The sequence below is a fragment of the Melanerpes formicivorus genome, unplaced genomic scaffold, assembly GCF_026170545.1.
Source record: "Melanerpes formicivorus ecotype bairdi unplaced genomic scaffold, bMelFor1.0.p_v2 SCAF_132, whole genome shotgun sequence".
In the NCBI taxonomy this organism is placed as follows: Eukaryota; Metazoa; Chordata; class Aves; order Piciformes; family Picidae; genus Melanerpes; species Melanerpes formicivorus.
The window spans coordinates 359554-377824 of record NW_027142484.1 but is presented as its reverse complement, the minus strand read 5'-3'; the positions used below and the strand labels follow the sequence as shown (position 1 = coordinate 377824).

At 60.2% G+C, this 18271-nt stretch overlaps 1 protein-coding gene across 2 annotated transcripts in view; it reads left to right on the top strand.

Moving 5' to 3' along the window:
- Positions 1-18271, top strand: part of SHANK3 (SH3 and multiple ankyrin repeat domains 3) — a 253022-nt gene that overhangs the window by 77234 nt on the left and 157517 nt on the right. For both annotated transcript variants that reach the window (XM_068168106.1, XM_068168105.1), the window contains exons 11-12: positions 5210-5276; positions 17419-17734. In XM_068168106.1, the coding sequence (XP_068024207.1) occupies positions 5210-5276; positions 17419-17734 (383 nt within the window). The remainder of the gene's footprint in view (positions 1-5209; positions 5277-17418; positions 17735-18271) is intronic.

The following is an 18271-nucleotide window of genomic DNA, read 5'->3' as shown; positions in this document are numbered from 1 at the left end:
CTGCCTCCTCCAGCTGAGCTTTTGGCGTCAGGAAGCTGGAGAGGTGGGGCAGCCCTTCTGCTGTGGGCATCTACAGGACATGGGAGGTGGTGGTGGAGGCAGAGGAAGGGTTCCTGCTCCTGCATTTTGCTCTTGCAGAGTCTTGGTGTGGTCTTTGTGATGGCCAAGCTATCTTGTGTTACACCCCATTGCTTTTCCTGGAGGGGTTGAGGCTCAATGGAAGGCTCTGCTGCAGAGCTTGAAGGCTGTGCTTGCTGTCACCCAAGCAGCTGTTTGATGGGCAGATACACCCCAGAGTGTGCTGTGCTGGGGCTGGCTCCCAGCTGCCCAAGGCAAGATCACCTCCCGCTGCTGTGTGCCCGGGGCTGCGCTGGCGGTGCCGGGAGCTCGCTGTCCTCTGCAGGGTCAGACACCTCCTCCCCTGCTCATCTGCTCCTGGCCATGCTGAGGGGCTGCTGCCTTCCCACCATGGAGACCCAGCGTGGCAGAGGAGAGCTGAGCCTCCCCGCAGCGGGCCTGTGGCTGCTGCAGCTTCCATCAGCGCCTCTGGTGCCAGCCTCCAGCCACGGCACTGCTGGCACTCCGAGGGCTGCTGTGATCTCCCAGCCTGCTGTGGGTGACCTGAGGTGACTCCAGACAGCCCTCAGGTGTTCAGAGGGGTCAGGGGTTGTCATCTGCTCAGTGACCTGGGCTGGCACTGACCTCTTGCTGTGGTGAGTTCCTGCTGCTGAGGGGCTCGACCCCTGCTCCTGCAGGCCGGGGTGCTGGGGCAGGGCTGCTGGCAGAGGTCTCAGCTCTGGGGCTGGGAGCAGGGAGCAGTCCCAGAGCAGGGTGCATTTAGGGTGAGAACTTTCCCAGAGCCTCTCCCCAGCTTCTGGCAACCTGCATCTCTGTGTTCCTGAGCCAGCTTTGTACCTGAGCTGCCTCCAACAGCTCCTGGCTGAGGCTTGATGCAGGCTTGGAAAAGACCTTTCAGATCATGGAGTCCAACACTGCCAAGGCCACTGCTGAACCATGGCCCTCAGCACCCCAGCTCCACAGCTTGGAAACCCTCCAGGGATGGGGACTCCAGCACTGCCCTGGGCAGCCTGGGCCAGGCCTGGACAAGCCTCAAGGGGCAGAAATTGTTCCTCATGGTCAACCTCAACCTCCCCTGGGCCAACCTGAGGCCAGCTCTTCTTGTCCTGTCCTTTGTTCCTTGGGAAAAGAGACCAACCCCACCTGGCTGCAGCCTCCTTGCAGGTTGCTGTAGAGACCCAGAAGGTCTCCCCTCAGCCTCCTTCTCTCCAGACTCAACCACCCCAGCTGCCTCAGCTGCTCCTCTCAAGTTCTCCAGACCCTTCTCCTCCTTCTCCAGACCCTTCCCCAGCTTTTTTGCTCTTCTCTGGACCTGCTCCAGCCTCTCAATGTCCTTCTGGGAGTGAGGGCCCCAAAGCTGCCCCCAGGGTTTCAGGTTCAGTGCTTGCAGACATCATCCTTCCAAAGCTCCCCAGCCTCAACCAAAGTTCTTCTCACAGCAGGCTTGGAGACCTCATTTCTCTGGCAGTTTCTTGCATGCTCAGCATGCCCTGGATGAGAAGAAAGGTTGGGGGGTGGGAGGCTCTTTGAGACCCCAGAGTTGGTGTACAACCTTTCCTGTGCTCCCCTCATCCAGAGCCCTTGGAAGAGAGTAGAAAGACAGAGCAGGAGCCTGAGAGTTGGTTTTGGGGCTCTTCTGCCCACTCCCAGCTCTCTCTCTGGGTTTTGTGCCTGGTGCTGGCCTCCTGAGGGCTCTGCTCCTGCACTCTGAAGACTTCTCTGGGGCTTTGCCACTGAGTTGTTGAGCCTGTTCCATAGTTCTAGAGAGCAGATTCCTTCTGTCCTCACTCCTCCTGCACTTGGCTCACCTCTTGCCACCTCTGGTTGAAGGGAAGAGCTCAAGGGAGGCTTGTGGTCAATGGGGCAGAGGTCAGCTGGAGGCCTGTGTCTAGTGGGGGTCCCTTAGGGGTCTCTACTGAGACCATCACTGTTCAATCTATTCATCAAGGACCTGGATGAGGGCACACAGGGCCCCAAACTGGGAGGAGTGGTTGGCACAGGAGGTCCTGGTGGACAGCAGGATGCCCATGAGCCAGCAATGTGCCCAAAGGGCACATTGCTGGCTCATGGGCATCCTGCTGTCCTGGGGTGCATTAGAAGGCCCTTAGAATATTGTGTCCAGTTCTGGGGCCCTCAGGTCAAGAAGGACCTCAGGTAACTGCTTGAGAGAGTCCATCCCAGAGCCACAGAGGTGCTGCAGGCGGTGAAACATCTCCCTGTGAGGACAGGCTGAGGGAGCTGGGGCTTGGAGCAGAGGAGCCTGCGGGCTGCCCTCATTGCTGGGGATAAAGGTGTGCAGGGCTGGAGCCAGGCTCTGCTCAGGGATGTCCAAGGACAGCACAAGGGGCAACAGGGGCAAGCTGGAGCAGAGGAGGTGCCACAGGAACAGAAGCCTGCAGAAGAGCAGCCCCAGAGGCATCAATGCTCAGCAGGAGCTAAGGGAGCTATGGGGGACAAGAGGCTGGGGCCAGGCTCTGCTCAGTGGTGCCCAGGGACAGCACAAGGGCCAAGGGACAGCAAGTGGAAGCCAGGAGGTTCCATCAGGGGCAACTTGTTTGGTGTGAGGTCCTGGAGGCCTGGAGAGGTTGTGGAATCTCCTTCCCTGGTGAGCTTCCAACCCCCGCTGGACGTGCTCCTGTGTGACCTGCCCTGGGTGCTGCTGCTCTGGCAGAGGGCTTGGACTGGATGATCTCTGGAGGTCCCTTCCAACCCCTACCCCTCAGACTCTGTGATTCTCTGATCTTCAGTTCCCCAGGACACACAGAGGCCAAGAGAGCCTCCCAGCACAACCTGGCCATTGCCCTTGATGCCCTCTGGCTTCCCCCCCCGGCCTCCTGTTGCTCTCCTTTCCTAAAGCTGGCCTCCTCCAGCTGGAGCTCCACTGGTCCCTGCTGGAGTGGCTGCACCACAGTGCTGGAGGTGAGGCTGCTAATTGTAGCTCCTGGGCTGCTTTCCCTTTCCTGCCACCTCGTGACTTTGTTGACTCATTTGCAGCTTGTGATCCTCCTGCAAGCTTCAGATCTTCTCCAGCAGGACCACAGCTTGCTGCCTGCCAGCCTCCTCCTGCCTGAGGCTGTCTCCTCCTGCTTCCTCCAGGCTGCTGAAGGGGGCTCAGGGACCCTTCCTGGCCAGGCTTGGAGAGCCTCCATGTGTGCAGCTCCCCTGGGGCTTGGTGCTGCACTCAGCTCTGCTCCTGGGCAAAGCCCTTTTGTGGTGCCCAGACAGCGTTGTCCCCACTGCACCATGGGCCTGGAGGGTTCTGTGCCTTGTGCACCTAAGCCCAAAGGCTGGAGCCCTCTGAGGGGCCTGGAGCAGCTCTGTGAGGAGCAAAGGCTGAGAGCCCTGGGGCTGAGAGCCTGCAGAAGAGCAGCCCCAGAGGCATCAATGCTCAGCAGGAGCTGAAGGAGCTGTGGGGGGCTAGAAACTGGGGCCAGGCTCTGCTCAGTGGTGCCCAGGGACAGCACAAGGGCCAAGGGACAGCAAGGGGAAGCCAGGAGGTTCCATCAGGAGCAACTTGTTTGGTGTGAGGGTGCTGGAGGCCTGGAGCAGGCTGCCTGAGAGGTTGTGGAGTCTCCTGGTCTGGAGAGCTTCCAACCCCCCCTGGCCATTGTGCCCCTGGGCAAGCTGCTGTGGGTGGCCTGCTGGAGCAGGGGGGGTTGGACTGGCTGAGCTCCAGAGGTCTCTTCCCACCTTACCATGCTGGGGTGCTGTGAATTTCCCAACACTAGCCATTGCTGGTGGCTCCTGCCTCTGACTGAGGAGTGGAGGACACATCCTGGGCCTTGGAGAAGGAGAAGGCTTCACTAGTGAGGGCAGTAGGACTGCTTCTGCTGCTGAGGGCTGATAGCAGAGGTGTGGGGTGGTGCTGAGTTGAATTGAGCCCTTCCCCACCAGCTGGTGGCACAATGCACCTGGAGCTCCGGGCCCGTGGAGCTCCTCCTCCTGAGCTGCTCTTGGAGGAGGGCAGGGGACCCTGTAGGCAGCTGGAGCTGCTGGTGGTGCCCATGGCTTGGCCAGAGGCTTGCTTTCTGCTACCTGCTCAAAGATGCTCATCCTGAGCAGCACCCAGGGGGGAAAGGGAAGGTGTGGAGGGGGAGTCGTGGCCCCAGCATGGATCGGGGGTCCAAACAGCAGCTGCATCTCAGCTGCTTCCGTGGCCTGAGCAGCAGCTCTTCCTCTTCACCCAGGATCTTGGTCCAGCTGCTTCTCCTCTGTAGGTGGTGCTAAGAGAGGGCACCCTCCTGAGAAGCTCCAGCAGGGCCTGGGTGTGCTGGGAGGGGTGGGAAGGGCAGAGGTGGCTGTGGTTCGTGGGGGCATCACACACGGGACCCAACCGCTTCAAGCCAGGGCAGCTTTAGCTTCCCTGGCACCCGTGGTGGCTGCCATGCCCCTCCTGCCCATCTCACTGTGCCCCTGGCACACCTCAAAGCCTTCTGCACCCCTTGCTGTGGCCCTTAAGTTCTCCAAGATCATAGAATGGGCATGGAAGAGACCTCCAAAGCTCATCCAGTCCAACCCCCTGCAGGCAGCGGGGACATCCTCCACTGAATCAGGTTGCTCAGAGCCTTGTCCAGCCTTGCCTTCGGGATCTCCAGGGATGGGGCCTCAGCTACCTCCCTGGGCAACCTGTGCCAGTGCTCCACCACCCTCATGGTGCAGAGCTTGTCCTTGGTGCTGGGCACAGCTGCTGTGAAGCCCTGGGGGCTGGCTGGGGGCAGCTGTGTGAGGGGAAGCAGCCCCTTGGCCAGCTCCTTGCTCTGGAGTGGGCAGCAGTTGGACTTGTGGAGAGCCTTTGGGTGAGCTTGGTGGCTGGTAGGTCACCTTGGGTTGGCTAAAGGAGGCTTCACTGGAAGGCTTCAGGCTAGAGAACATCTTGGCAGGGCCTGGCAGCTCTGAGATAAGCTGGTGGCTGGCAGAAGCAGTCTGAGGAGAGGGGCAGGGCCGTCTGCCATGGCCAGAGCTGTCCCTGCTGCCTTCAGCTCCACGGGGGTGGGGAGCTGCTGATGGGCTGAGCTGAGACGGAGCAAGCTGTGGCCCTGCCCTCCTCCATGGCAAGCAGCTGCTGTGGTCCAGATGGCCCTCACCTGAGCTGCTCAGAGCTCCTCAAGCCTCTGCTCCCTTCCCTTTGCAGGTGGCCATCATTGCAGGAAACTTCGAGTTGGCTGAGATCATCAAAACCCACAAAGAGTCTGATGTTGGTGAGTCTCAGCTTGCTTCTCCTTCCCCCTTTTGCACTCCCAGCTTGGTTGGTTGCTTGTTTTGGACCCCAAGGCTGTGTCCCTATGGGGCTGGTCGTGGGTGGGAGCTGCCCCTTGGGTCTGGGGTTTGGGAGAGGCAAGGAGGGATCTGCTGTCCTCTTGGGGCCCTCAGGAGCTGTTTGCTCAGCCAGTGTTGGCTCCAGGGGTTGCCAAGCTGAAGGATCAGCCAAGTTTTGACTCTGGAGGAGCTCTGGGAAGCTCTTTGGTCACAGCCCTACCCTTCTCCTGCCTTCTGGCATCCCTGGGGCCGTCTCACGCTCGAGGTCATCTCCAGGCCAGGCTTGGTGCAAGGAGGAGCCATCCTCTGCCTGAGCAGTGACATTGGTTGTGGAGCTGTCCCACACTAAAGGCAGAAGCCACCCTCCTGGTCACTCCTGCTGCAGTTTACCTCCTGCTGGTACCAGTTCTGCGCTGGGAGGCCACCCAGCTCCAGGAGGCTTCTCCCCCTGGCTCTGAGCTGTGGCAGCAGGAGCTGGAGCTGTGTGGAGAGGGATCCTCACTCCTGCAGTGCCAACACCAGCCCAGGCTTCAGGAGCAGCCTGGCTGAGCTGTTGCACTCCAGGCCAAGCCCTCAGGCTCCCTGCAGGCCAGAAGTGCCACCACAGGTTGGGGCATCAGGTCCTCACTGTGCCTCCAGGGGCTCTTCTCTCCTCACCTTCTGGGCTCTGCTTCCTCTGCTCTCCTGTCCCATGCTGCTCAGGAGGTCCAGACCCTGCAGCCCCCTCCCCTTCAGGCCCCACCAAGTCCTCTGGAGGGCTCACAGGTCCTCATTCTCCTGCCTCTTGTGTTGCCTCAGCCCTTGCTGGCTGCAGGGGTTCTGGTGGCAACCATCCTGGGTTTGTTCCTCCTGAAGGTGTTCCTCACTGCCTGGGATCACAGGGTCACAGCTCCCAGGATGTTAGGGGTTGGAAGGGTCCCAAAAGAGATCATCCAGTCCAACCCCCCTGGCAGAGCAGGAGCAGAGAATCCAGCACAGGTCACACAGGAATGCATCCAGATGGGGCTGGAAAGGCTCCAGAGAAGGAGACTCCACAACCTCTCTGGGCAGCCTGCTCCAGTGCTCTGTCACCCTCCCAGTGAAGAAGTTTCTCCTCATGTTGAGGTAGAACCTCCTGTGCTGGAGTTGATGAGGAGAGACCATTGAGAGGGCAGAAGGGGCTGGGACACCCTGCTGGGAGCAGTTCCCTCAGCCTGTTGCCTCCTCCTCAGGTGGTCAGCATCTGGAGAGGGACTGCTGGTGGAGCTGGGACCAGCCAGCAGGTCCTGGGGGCTTGGCTCTTGGAAGTGGCTGTGTGGTGTAGAAGGCTGGGCCCCCAGGGTGTCCCTCAGCACAGCTGCCTGCCTGCTGGTGGGAAGGTGAAGGAAGATCAGAAGGTGCACGGGGGGAAGCCTTGACCACTCCTGGTGGTGCTGGCAGGAAATCCACCCTGGTGACTCAAGAGGAAAGGGACTGTGAGAAGGGTTGCTGGGGGTGGGGAAGATGACCTCCAAAGGTCTCTTCCAGCCCAAACTCTGCTGTGCTGGAAGGTGACTCAGTGCTGGAGCAGCTCAGCTGCTCTTATTGAGGCCATGCAAGGAGAAAGGACAGGTTGGGAGGGTGGCTTGTGCCTGTGCTGGACACAGCTCCTCAGAGAAAGTAGGGCAGGGAGGCATAGGCAAAGCAGCAGGGCCAGATGGCATCTACCTGGGGTCAGGGGCAGCCAGCAGGGAACTTCTCAAGCAAGGAGAAATTGCTTTCTGGAACTCATTAAAGAGCTGAGAGGTGACCTCTGAGCCAGGAGAGCAGCCTGGGCAGGTTGGGATGGGCAAGGACCATGGCCTGGTCCTTTGTCTGAGCCAGGAGAGCAGCCTGGGCAGGTTGGGATGGGCAAGGACCATGGCCTGGTCCTTTGAGCTTCTGGCAGGTAGAAGCAAGCCAGAAAACTGTTCCAGAAGGACACTTGAGGGCCCAAAGCTAAAGCAGAGCATTGACTGCTGCTGGACCAAGAGCTGCCTGCCTGCCTGGCTGCTGCTGGGAACCTTCCCACCTCATCTGCTCCATCTCTGCTTCTCTCTTGGGCCTGGGAAAGGTTCTCTGCTGGCAGTCCTCAGTGTCAGCTCCTGCACCCAAGCGTCTGTTGGCAGCAGGGGTGCTTCTCAGTCAGATTTCACAGCACCCCAGCATGCTGGGGTGGGAAGGGACCTCTGGAGCTCAGCCAGTCCAACCCCTCTGCTCCACCAGGGGCACCCACAGCAGCTTGCCCCCAGGAGAACACTCTGGAAGGGGCAACCATGGACCTTCCTGTGTCCTTCAGCAGCAGCCTCCTGTCTTCCTCCTCTGCCACAACTCACTCTTCAAAGCTCCTGACCACCACAAGAGGCTCCTGGCTCGGGAACCTTTCATTAGTGTCCCCCCCAAATTGTTGAACCTGCAGACAGTGACCACAGGACAAGCAGCAGAGCTCCCACAGCACCCAACCACCTCAGCCACCCAGCTCTGATGCTTCCTGCTTGGCTGCCCAGTGAGCACAAAGCACCTTTGGTAAAGCCATGCCACAAGAGAGCCCCCAATCCCAGCATGCTGGGGTGGGAAGGGACCTCTGGAGCTCAGCCAGTCCAACCCCCCCTGCTCCACCAGGGGCACCCACAGCAGCTTGCCCAGGGGCACAATGGCCAGGGGGGGTTGGAAGGATGCACAGAAGGAGACTCCACAACCTCTCAGGGCAGCCTGCTCCAGGCCTCCAGCACCCTCACACCAAATAAGTTGCTCCTGAGGGAACCTCCTGGCTTCCCCTTGCTGTCCCTTAGCCCTTGTGCTGTCCCTGGGCACCACTGAGCAGAGCCTGGCCCCAGCCTCTTGCCCCCACAGCTCCTTTAGCTCCTGCTGAGCATTGATGCCTCTGGGGCTGCTCTTCTGCAGGCTCTCAGCCCCAGGGCTCTCAGCCTTTGCTCCTCACAGAGCTGCTCCAGGCCCCTCAGAGGGCTCCAGCCTTTGGGCTTTGGTGCACAAGGCACAGAACCCTCCAGGCCCATGGTGCAGTGGGGACAACGCTGTCTGGGCCCCAGGGCTCTCAGCCTTTGCACCTCACAGAGCTCTCCAGTGAGAAGCACTCCACAAAGGCAGAGGAATACAACTTGTGCTCGCTGGAAATCATTGGTGGAAGCCAATCCCCATCCAGAGCTCTGTGCTGGGAGGAACAAACCCCAGCACAAACCCAACACACACACACACATAAAAAAAGCCCAAATTGGAGCTTTTAGAGCTCCCCCCCTCCCTGGCTCTGAGGCCAGCAGCAGCCCAGCCTCGTGCATCCAAAGCAGCAGGGCCAGAGCTGCTGCAGCAAGGTTCAAAAGCAGCCCCAGCAGAGCTCTGTGAGCCGCTGGCTGCTGCCTCTGATACTCCATCAAAAGCTCCTGAGATGTGGAGGAGGCTCTGAAAGGGGCAGGGGAACGACTGTGGGAAAGACACAGAGCTGCACAGCGCTTCCAGGAGCAGCTCAGAGGCACCGGGGCAGGAGGTGGACAGCTCCAAACTGAAGAGAATTGGCTTTGGATCAGCCGGGAAGGATGCAGGAGCTCAAACCCAGTGCCAGGAATATCTGCTGACATCATCAGAGTGTGGCCAGCAGGACGAGGCAGGAGCTGCTCCCCCTCTGCTCTGCCCTGCTGAGGCCACAGCTGGAGCCCTGGGGCCAGTGCTGGGCTCCCCAGGTCAGAGAGACTGGGAGCTGCTGGAGAGAGTCCAGGGGAGGCTGGGAAGATGCTGAGGGGCCTGGAGCAGCTCTGTGAGGAGCAAAGGCTGAGAGCCCTGGGGCTGAGAGCCTGCAGAAGAGCAGCCCCAGAGGCATCAATGCTCAGCAGGAGCTGAAGGAGCTGTGTGGGGCAAGAGGCTGGGGCCAGGCTCTGCTCAGTGGTGCCCAGGGACAGCACAAGGGCCAAGGGACAGCAAGGGGAAGCCAGGAGGTTCCATCAGGAGCAACTTGTTTGGTGTGAGGGTGCTGGAGGCCTGGAGCAGGCTGCCCTGAGAGGTTGTGGAGTCTCCTTCTGTGCATCCTTCCAACCCCCCCTGGCCATTGTGCCCCTAGGCAAGCTGCTGTGGGTGCCCCTGGTGGAGCAGGGGAGGTTGGACTGGCTGAGCTCCAGAGGTCCCTTCCCACCTTAGCACTCCATGACTCTGGCATGCCTGAGCTGAAGCTTCCTTAGGGGGCACCTTCCCAGCCCCTTGCCAACCCCATCCCCTTGGCAGCCCAGCTCCAGCCAGTGGAGCTCCCACCTCTGAGGCCCATTCCCAGCTCCCCTCTCTGCAGATGAGAGCTTCTGCTCTGCCTCCTCTCCTGCTCCGTTGCTTTTTTGTTCCTAGAAGAGCAAATTCCCTGGAAGGTCCTGGAGCAGGCTGGCCCCTGCCAGGGGGAGCAGGAGGGGAGCTGCTCCCAGTCCTCCCCAGCTGCTGGGTAATTTTCCACTATTAAAATGGAAATGTGGCCTCTGGGCTGGGAGCTGGAGAGATTTGGAGCTGGAGACATTTGCTCTCCTGCCTTGCTCTGCTCCATGAATATTTAAGCCTGAGAAGCAGCCCTGGATCCCTGCCAGTGCTGATTGTGCCCAGCTTCCTTAGGCTGCAGCTCACAGCCTGGCACAGCTGCCCCTGCAGCATCTGCACAGAGCTTGGGTTCCAGAGTGCCCCCAGGGCTGGGCATCAAGGGGCATCAGCTGCCCCTGCAGCATCTGCACAGAGCTTGGGTTCCAGAGTGCCCCCAGAGCTGGGCATCAAGGGGCATCAGCTGCCCCTGCAGCATCTGCACAGAGCTTGGGCTCTGTGCTCACCTGAGGCTGGGCATCAAGTGGCATCTCCATGAGCAGTCCCTTCCGAGGGCAGGAGGCAAAGCCAGGGAGGAAGTGTTGGGTCTGGGCAGGGTTTGCTGCTGCCATGGCAACTGGAGTGATTCATCTGCTGCCAGCAGCCAGCACTCTTGGACTCAACTCCTGAGAAGGTGCAGGAGGCTCTTCAGAGCTGATTGCTGAGCTCCACCAAGTTGGGTGGTTGCAGCCTTATTGCTCTTGCTTCTCTCCCTTCCCCACTGGGGTCAGGGGCTGTGGGGGGATGGGGAGAGCGACCTCCCCCAGATCTTGAGGAGAAGAGGCTGAGGGGAGACCTTCAAGCTCTCTACAACCCCCCTGAGAGGAGATTTGGGCCAGGTGGAAGTCAGGTAGGGCAGGAGTTGGCATCCTCAGGTGGCTCCAGCAGGTCCATTTCTTCTCCTTGCTCCCAAGGGTTATGTTTGAAGGTCAGGCAGGGCAGGGAGCAGCTGGTGGCTCCTTCTGTGCACTCTTAGCTGGGCTTCTCCTGGCATGTGCCTGAAGTGTGCCGGAGAGCATCCAGAGAAGGGTCTGGAGAGCAGGGCTGGTGGGGAGCAGCTCAGGGAGCTGAGGTTGTCCAGCCTGGAGAGAAGGAGGCTGAGGGGAGACCTTCTGGCTCTCTCCAGCTCCCTGCAGGGAGGCTGCAGTCAGGTGGGGTTGGACTCTTCTCCCAAGGAACAAGGGACAGGTCAAGAGGAACTGGCCTCAGGCTGCCCCAGGGGAGGTTGAGGTTGGCCATGAGGAACAATTTCTGGCCCTTGAGGGTTGTCCAGGCCTGGCCCAGGCTGCCCAGGGCAGAGGTGGAATCCTCATCCCTGGAGGGGTTTCAGAGCCCTGGAGCTGTGGTGCTGAGCGCCATGGGTTGGTGGTGCCCTGGCAGTGCTGGGCTGGTGGTTGGGCTCCAGGAGCTTCAAGATCCCTTCCAACCACAATGGTTCCACGATTCAATGATTTTAATTGGCTGCCTGGCAGCAGCTTGGAGCTGTTCCTCCTGCTGGCACCTGGTGGCCAGAGTTCAGGCTCATGGGTTGATGGGGATGATGAGGATGAGCATTGTGAGGCAGGTTGAGGAGCAGCAAGAAGCTGTCCATGCAGCTGGTGGGGCAGGCCAGCGTGTGGTATCCTGACAGACCAGAGCACCTCTGAGCCTCTTGGCAGGGACTTCCCCTGCCTAGATCAAGCCAGTTGGGCTCTGCCCATCCCCAACTGGTGTTCCAACAAAGCCCAGCTGTGCAGCAGCTCCTCAGCTCTCTGCCCCCCCTCCCCAGCTCTGAGGTCTCTTCATCTATGAAGGAGGACCTTGGAGGCCTGGTGGAGCAGTTCTCCATGGTGGTGGTACAGATGATGCAATAGGGAGAGCAGCAGTCAGGAAGCTTGGCTCCATGTCCTTTGAGCAGAAGATGACCAAGGTCACTGGAAAGCTGAGGGGGAACCTCAGTTTAGGCTGTCTGAAGCTACTCTGCCGTGCTGGAGGAGCCCACAGCCAGTGGAGCAGGTGGCATCTTGGCATCCTTGCTGGCAGAGCTGGCCCACAGGACAGCGAGGCGGTGATGGGGCTCCTCCTGGGGGTGGGAAGGCATTAGATGGGCCTGGGGTTGTTGCTTGTCCTGGAGGCAGCTGCAGCTTGTGTTGTCCTTTGGAGCCAGGGCCTCTGAAGCGTGTCCTGCTCAGAGCCAAGAGCTCTGCCTGAGCCACCACTTCCAGCCCTAGCAGGAAGCTCTTCTGCAGCTCTTGACTCAGAAGAGCAGAAGGCTTCCCTTCCTGGTGCTCCCCCAGCAGAGAAAGCAGCAGCTTAAGGGTTGGTGGTTCCTTGCTCACCTCTCCTAGGAGACACCAGCTCAAAACCAGCTTGAAGGGCTCCAGCACCCAGCCAGGCTGTGCCTTCATCACTGTCCCATCGGTGAGGTGGCCTCAATCTTCTCCAGGATGCAGCCATCCAGTGGGGCTTGGACAGACTGTGAGCTGGGCGGAGAGGAACCTGATGAGGTTCAACAAGGCTCAGTGCAGAGTCCTGCTGCTGGGCAGGAAGAATAAACTGCAGCAGGACAGGTTGGGAGGGGATCTGCTGCAGAGCAGCCCTGTGGACAAGGACCTGGGAGTGCTGGTGGACAACAAGCTCTGCATGGGACAGCAATGTGCCCTGGGGGCCAAGAAGGCCAATGGGGACCTGGGGTGCATTCAGAGGAGTGTGTCCAGCAGATGCAGGGAGGTTCTCCTCCCTCTCTACTCTGCCCTGCTGAGACCTCACCTGGAATACTGCATCCAGTTCTGGGCTCCCCAGTTCAGGAGGGACAGGGATCTGCTGGAGAGAGTCCAAGGGAGGGCTATGAGGATGCTGAAGGGACTGCAGCACTGCCTGGGGAGGAGAGACTGAGAGCTCTGGGGCTGTTTAGTCTGGAGAGGAGAAGGCTGAGAGGGATCTGATCAATGTCTATCAATAGCTGAGGGCTGGGGGTCAAGAGGGAGGGCACAGGCTCTGCTCACTTGCACCCTGGGATAGGACAAGGGGCAATGGATAGAAACTCCAGCACAGGAGGTTCCACCTCAGCATGAGGAGGAACTTCTTCACTGGGAAGGTCCCAGAGCCCTGGAACAGGCTGCCCAGAGAGGTTGTGGAGTCTCCTTCTCTGGAGCCTTTCCAGCCCCATCTGGATGCATTCCTGTGTGACCTGTGCTGGATTCTCTGCTCCTGCTCTGGCAGGGGTCTTGGACTTGATGATCTCTTTTGGGACTCTTCCAACCCCTAACATCCTGTGAGCCTGTGTGACCCTGTCTGCTGTGTTCCTGGGGCCTTTAGTGGCCTTGTGGCTGTGCCAAATGTTGATGCCCTGATGGATTTGGCCCACCCACAGCACCTTTCCACATCAATGTGGCTCCTCTTTTGCTTCAGGGTCAGGCTGATGGATTTGCCCAGCCCACAGCCCAAGCCAGGTGGGGATCCCTCCTGGAGGTCCTCTTCCAGCCTTCTCCACCTGCAGGAGATTCTGTCTCCCTTGCTGGCTGCAGCTCATTGTTGTCCCAGCCAAGGGTTGCATCCATCTGAAGATCTCAGGCTCCTGTCCGGAAAGAGCCAAGCTTGGGCTGGAGCTGCATGGTAGAGCTTCTGTCATGGCCTTGGAGAAGCTCTGGAGCATCTGGGGAGAGCTGTCCTCTACTGCTCATGTCAGCAGTGCCTGTGTTCCTGATTACTCTGGAGTCCTCAGCACGGACAGGGACCTGGTAGAGCAGGGCCAGAGGAGGCCACAGCCATGCTGGAAGCCCTCTGCTGTGGGGCCAGGCTGGGAGAGTTGGGGTTGTTCAGCCTGGAGAAGAGAAGGCTCCAAGGAGGCCTTCTGGTGGCCTTGCAGTGCTGAGCTGAAAGCTGGGGGACAGAGTTCTGAGCAGGGCTGTTGTGCCAGGAGCAGGGGTGAGGGTTTGGCACTCAGAGAGGAAGCTTCAGAGTGGAGAGAAGGGAGAAATGTTTGCCCCTGAGGGTGGTGAGAGCCTGGCCCAGGCTGCCCAGAGAGGTGGGAGCTGCCCCATGCCTGGCACCATCCCAGGTGAGGTTGTCTGGGGCTGTGAGCAGCCTGCTCTGGTTGGGGATGTCCCTGCTGCCTGCAGGGGGTTGGACTGGACCCCACATCCCTCCTTGCCTCCTGTGGCTTCTGGTTGACCAGGCCCTGTTGGGGGTGGCCTGGATGTGGCCATGGGCAGCACTGAGGTGGTGGCCAAGGGGCTGAGGAGCTTGAGCAGGAAAATTCCTGCAGCACGTGTTTGAAAGCCATCAGAGAAGAAGCTCCTGGCATTGCCATGGCAACAGGAGAGCTATAGCAGCCCGGAATTCCTGGACTTTGAACCCAAAATATCTCCTGGCAAATATCTGAGTGTGGCCCAGCAGCACAGCTGGGAAGGAGCTTCAAGGTTCTGAGCCAAGGATGGCACAGGTCTGAGGCCTCACTGCCAACAGGCTGCCCAGAGAGGTGGTGGTGGAGTCACCATCCCTGGAGGGGTTTAAGAAACCTGTGGCCATGGCACCTGGGGACAGGGTTTGATGGCCATGGTGGAGTTGGGTTGATGGTTGGACTTGATGGCCTCATGGTTTGATGGCCATGGTGGTGTTGGGTTGATGGTTGGACTTGATGGCCTCATGGTTTGATGGCCATGGTGGTGTTGGTTGATGGTTGGACTTGATGGCCTCATGTTTTGATGGCCATGGTGGTGTTGGGTTGATGGTTGGACTTGATGGCCTCATGGTTTGATGGCCATGGTGGTGTTGGTTGATGGTTGGACTTGATGGCCTCATGGTTTGATGGCCATGGTGGAGTTGGGTTGATGGTTGGACTTGATGGCCTCATGGTTTGATGGCCATGGTGGTGTTGGGTTGATGGTTGGACTTGATGGCCTCATGGTTTGATGGCCATGGTGGTGTTGGTTGATGGTTGGACTTGATGGCCTCATGTTTTGATGGCCATGGTGGTGTTGGGTTGATGGTTGGACTTGATGGCCTCATGGTTTGATGGCCATGGTGGTGTTGGTTGATGGTTGGACTTGATGGCCTCATGGTTTGATGGCCATGGTGGTGTTGGTTGATGGTTGGACTTGATGGCCTCATGGTTTGATGGCCATGGTGGTGTTGGGTTGATGGCTGGACTTGATGGCCTCATGGTTTGATGGCCATGGTGGTGTTGGTTGATGGTTGGACTTGATGGCCTCATGGTTTGATGGCCATGGTGGTGTTGGTTGATGGTTGGACTTGATGGCCTCATGGTTTGATGGCCATGGTGGTGTTGGTTGATGGTTGGACTTGATGGCCTCATGGTTTGATGGCCATGGTGGTGTTGGTTGATGGTTGGACTTGATGGCCTCATGGTTTGATGGCCATGGTGGTGTTGGTTGATGGTTGGACTGGATGGCCTCATGGTTTGATGGCCGTGGTGGGGTTGGGTTGATGGTTGGACTTGATCATAGAGTCATCCTGGAAGGCCTCAGGTTGAAAGGGACCTCAGAGATCATCTACTCCAACCTCCCCCACGAGGGGCAGGGATGCCTCTCGACCAGACAGCAGCTGACCTCAGAGGACTTCTCCAGGCACAGCAGTTGTGTGATTCACCCTTGGGCAGCATCCTGCTCGCAGCCCTGGCTTCTGCCTTCCCCTGCAGCCCGTGGTGGTGGCCACTGGAGCACCTTCATGGCTAGTGCACTGTGCCATGGCCTTGGAAGGGTGCCGCAGGAGAGTCTCCAATGTGAATGGGTTGGAGGTCCCCTGTTGGCGTTACCCCATGGCTGTGAGTGCTGCTGAGCAGGAGCACAGGAGACCTCTGTGTGCTTCACCTGTCCACTTGCACCAGCAGTGCCAGGGGGGGATGTTGCCAGCTCTGCATTCCTCAGTGGACTTCACCCCTGTGTGCCACGCACAGCCAAGCAGGTTCATGATCAGGATGGAAATGGATCCAGAAGATGTAAGGAGGTCCTTCCTGACCCAAGGGCTGCAGTGCTGGGCTCCACAGCAGGGCCTTCCTCTCCTGTGACCCTGTTTCCAATCTCCCTCCCTCTGCAGAGCTGCAGGCAGAGGCAGGAGTTGGCATCCTCAGGTGGCTCCAGCAGGTCCATTTCTTCTTGCTCCCAAGGGTTAGGTTTGAGGGTCAGGTAGGGCAGGAGTTGGCATCCTCAGGTGGCTCCAGCAGGTCCATTTCTTCTCCTCGCTCCCAAGGGTTAGGTTTGAGGGTCAGGTAGGGCAGGAGTTGGCATCCTCAGGTGGCTCCAGCAGGTCCATTTCTTCTCCTCGCTCCCAAGGGTTAGGTTTGAGGGTCAGGTAGGGCAGGAGTTGGCATCCTCAGGTGGCTCCAGCAGGTCCATTTCTTCTCCTTGCTCCCAAGGGTTAGGTTTGAAGGTCAGGCAGGGCAGGGAGCAGCTGGTGGCTCCTTCTGTGCACTCTTAGCTGGGCTTCTCCTGGCATGTGCCTGAAGTGTGCCGGAGAGCATCCAGAGAAGGGTCTGGAGAGCAGGGCTGGTGGGGAGCAGCTCAGGGAGCTGAGGTTGTCCAGCCTGGAGAGAAGGAGGCTGAGGGGAGACCTTCTGGCTCTCTCCAGCTCCCTGCAGGGAGGCTGCAGTCAGGTGGGGTTGGACTCTTCTCCCAAGGAACAAGGGACAGGTCAAGAGGAACTGGCCTCAGGCTGCCCCAGGGGAGGTTGAGGTTGGCCATGAGGAACAATTTCTGGCCCTTGAGGGTTGTCCAGGCCTGGCCCAGGCTGCCCAGGGCAGAGGTGGAATCCTCATCCCTGGAGGGGTTTCAGAGCCCTGGAGCTGTGGTGCTGAGCGCCATGGGTTGGTGGTGCCCTGGCAGTGCTGGGTCCCTGGATGGTCTCCATGACCTCATGGTTTAGTGGCCATGGTGCTACTGAGTTGATGTTTTAATGCCCACAGTGGTGCCAGATGACCGCTCAGTGCCCAGGGTGGTGCCAGGTGACCGCTCAGTGCCCACAGTGGTGCCAGGTGACCGCTCAGTGCCCGTGGTGGTGCCGGGTGACCTCTCAATGCCCACGGTGGTGCCGGGTGACCGCTCAGTGCCCACGGTGGTGCCGGGTGACCTCTCAATGCCCACGGTGGTGCCGGGTGACCGCTCAGTGCCCACGGTGGTGCCAGGTGACCGCTCAATGCCCACGGTGGTGCCAGGTGACCGCTCAGTGCCCACGGTGGTGCCAGGTGACCGCTCAATGCCCACGGTGGTGCCAGGTGACCGCTCAGTGCACACGGTGGTGCCAGGTGACCGCTCAATGCCCACGGTGGTGCCGGGTGACCGCTCAGTGCCCACGGTGGTGCCGGGTGACCTCTCAATGCCCACGGTGGTGCCGGGTGACCGCTCAGTGCCCACGGTGGTGCCAGGTGACCGCTCAATGCCCACGGTGGTGCCAGGTGACCGCTCAGTGCACACGGTGGTGCCAGGTGACCGCTCAATGCCCACAGTGGTGCCGGGTGACCGCTCAGTGCCCACGGTGGTGCCGGGTGACCTCTCAATGCCCACGGTGGTGCCGGGTGACCGCTCAGTGCCCACGGTGGTGCCAGGTGACCTCTCAATGCCCACGGTGGTGCCAGGTGACCGCTCAGTGCACACGGTGGTGCCAGGTGACCGCTCAGTGCCCACGGTGGTGCTGCGTGACCGCTCAGTGCCCGTGGTGACCATTTAAGGCTGTGTGGTTGCTAGCTGGCCTCTGATGCCCTGGGAGGCCTTGCCCCCTGCGGGTGCTGATGCCCTTTGCCCTCTCTTGCAGTGCCTTTCCGGGAGACCCCCAGCTACACCAAGCGGCGGCGGCTGCTGGGCGCCAGCCTGGCCTCGCCGCGCCTCCTCCAGCGCTCTGCCAGCGACAACAACCTGAAGGTGGACTCCAGGGGCTCCTACTCGCCGGTGCCCTCCCTGCGCAGCCTGCCCCCGCAGCTGCTGGCACAGATGCAGGAGGCGGCAGGGCCCGAGGGCAGCCTGGCCAGCACTCGCAGCGCCCACAGCCGCTCGCCCTCGCTGCAGCGCGTCCAGGAGGAGAGGGAGGCCGAGGCCACCACCCTGCGCCGGGGCAGCCGTGGCAAGGCCAGGTGAGAGCCTCCCTGGGGCACGAGGGATGGCAGCCAGGGTCCCACAGCCTGCCCGGTGGGCACCCCCTGGCAGCTGTGGCAGGAGTGGGGAGGGGAAGGTTGGTGGCGCATGGTGAGGTCATGGAGCTGCTTGCCCATGGGCACAGGTGGCACGTGGTGAGGTCATGGAGCTGCTTGTCCCTGGGCACAGGTGGCACGTGGTGAGGTCATGGAGCTGCTTGTCCCTGGGCACAGGTGGCACGTGGTGAGGTCATGGAGCTGCTTGTCCCTGGGCACAGGTGGCACGTGGTGAGGTCATGGAGCTGCTTGTCCCTGGGCACAGGTGGCACGTGGTGAGGTCATGGAGCTGCTTGCCCATGGGCACAGGTGGCACATGGTGAGGTCATGGAGCTGCTTGCCCATGGGCACAGGTGGCACGTGGTGAGGTCATGGAGCTGCTTGTCCCTGGGCACAGATGGCACGTGGTGAGGTCATGGAGCTGCTTGTCCCTGGGCACAGGTGGCACGTGGTGAGGTCATGGAGCTGCTTGCCCATGGG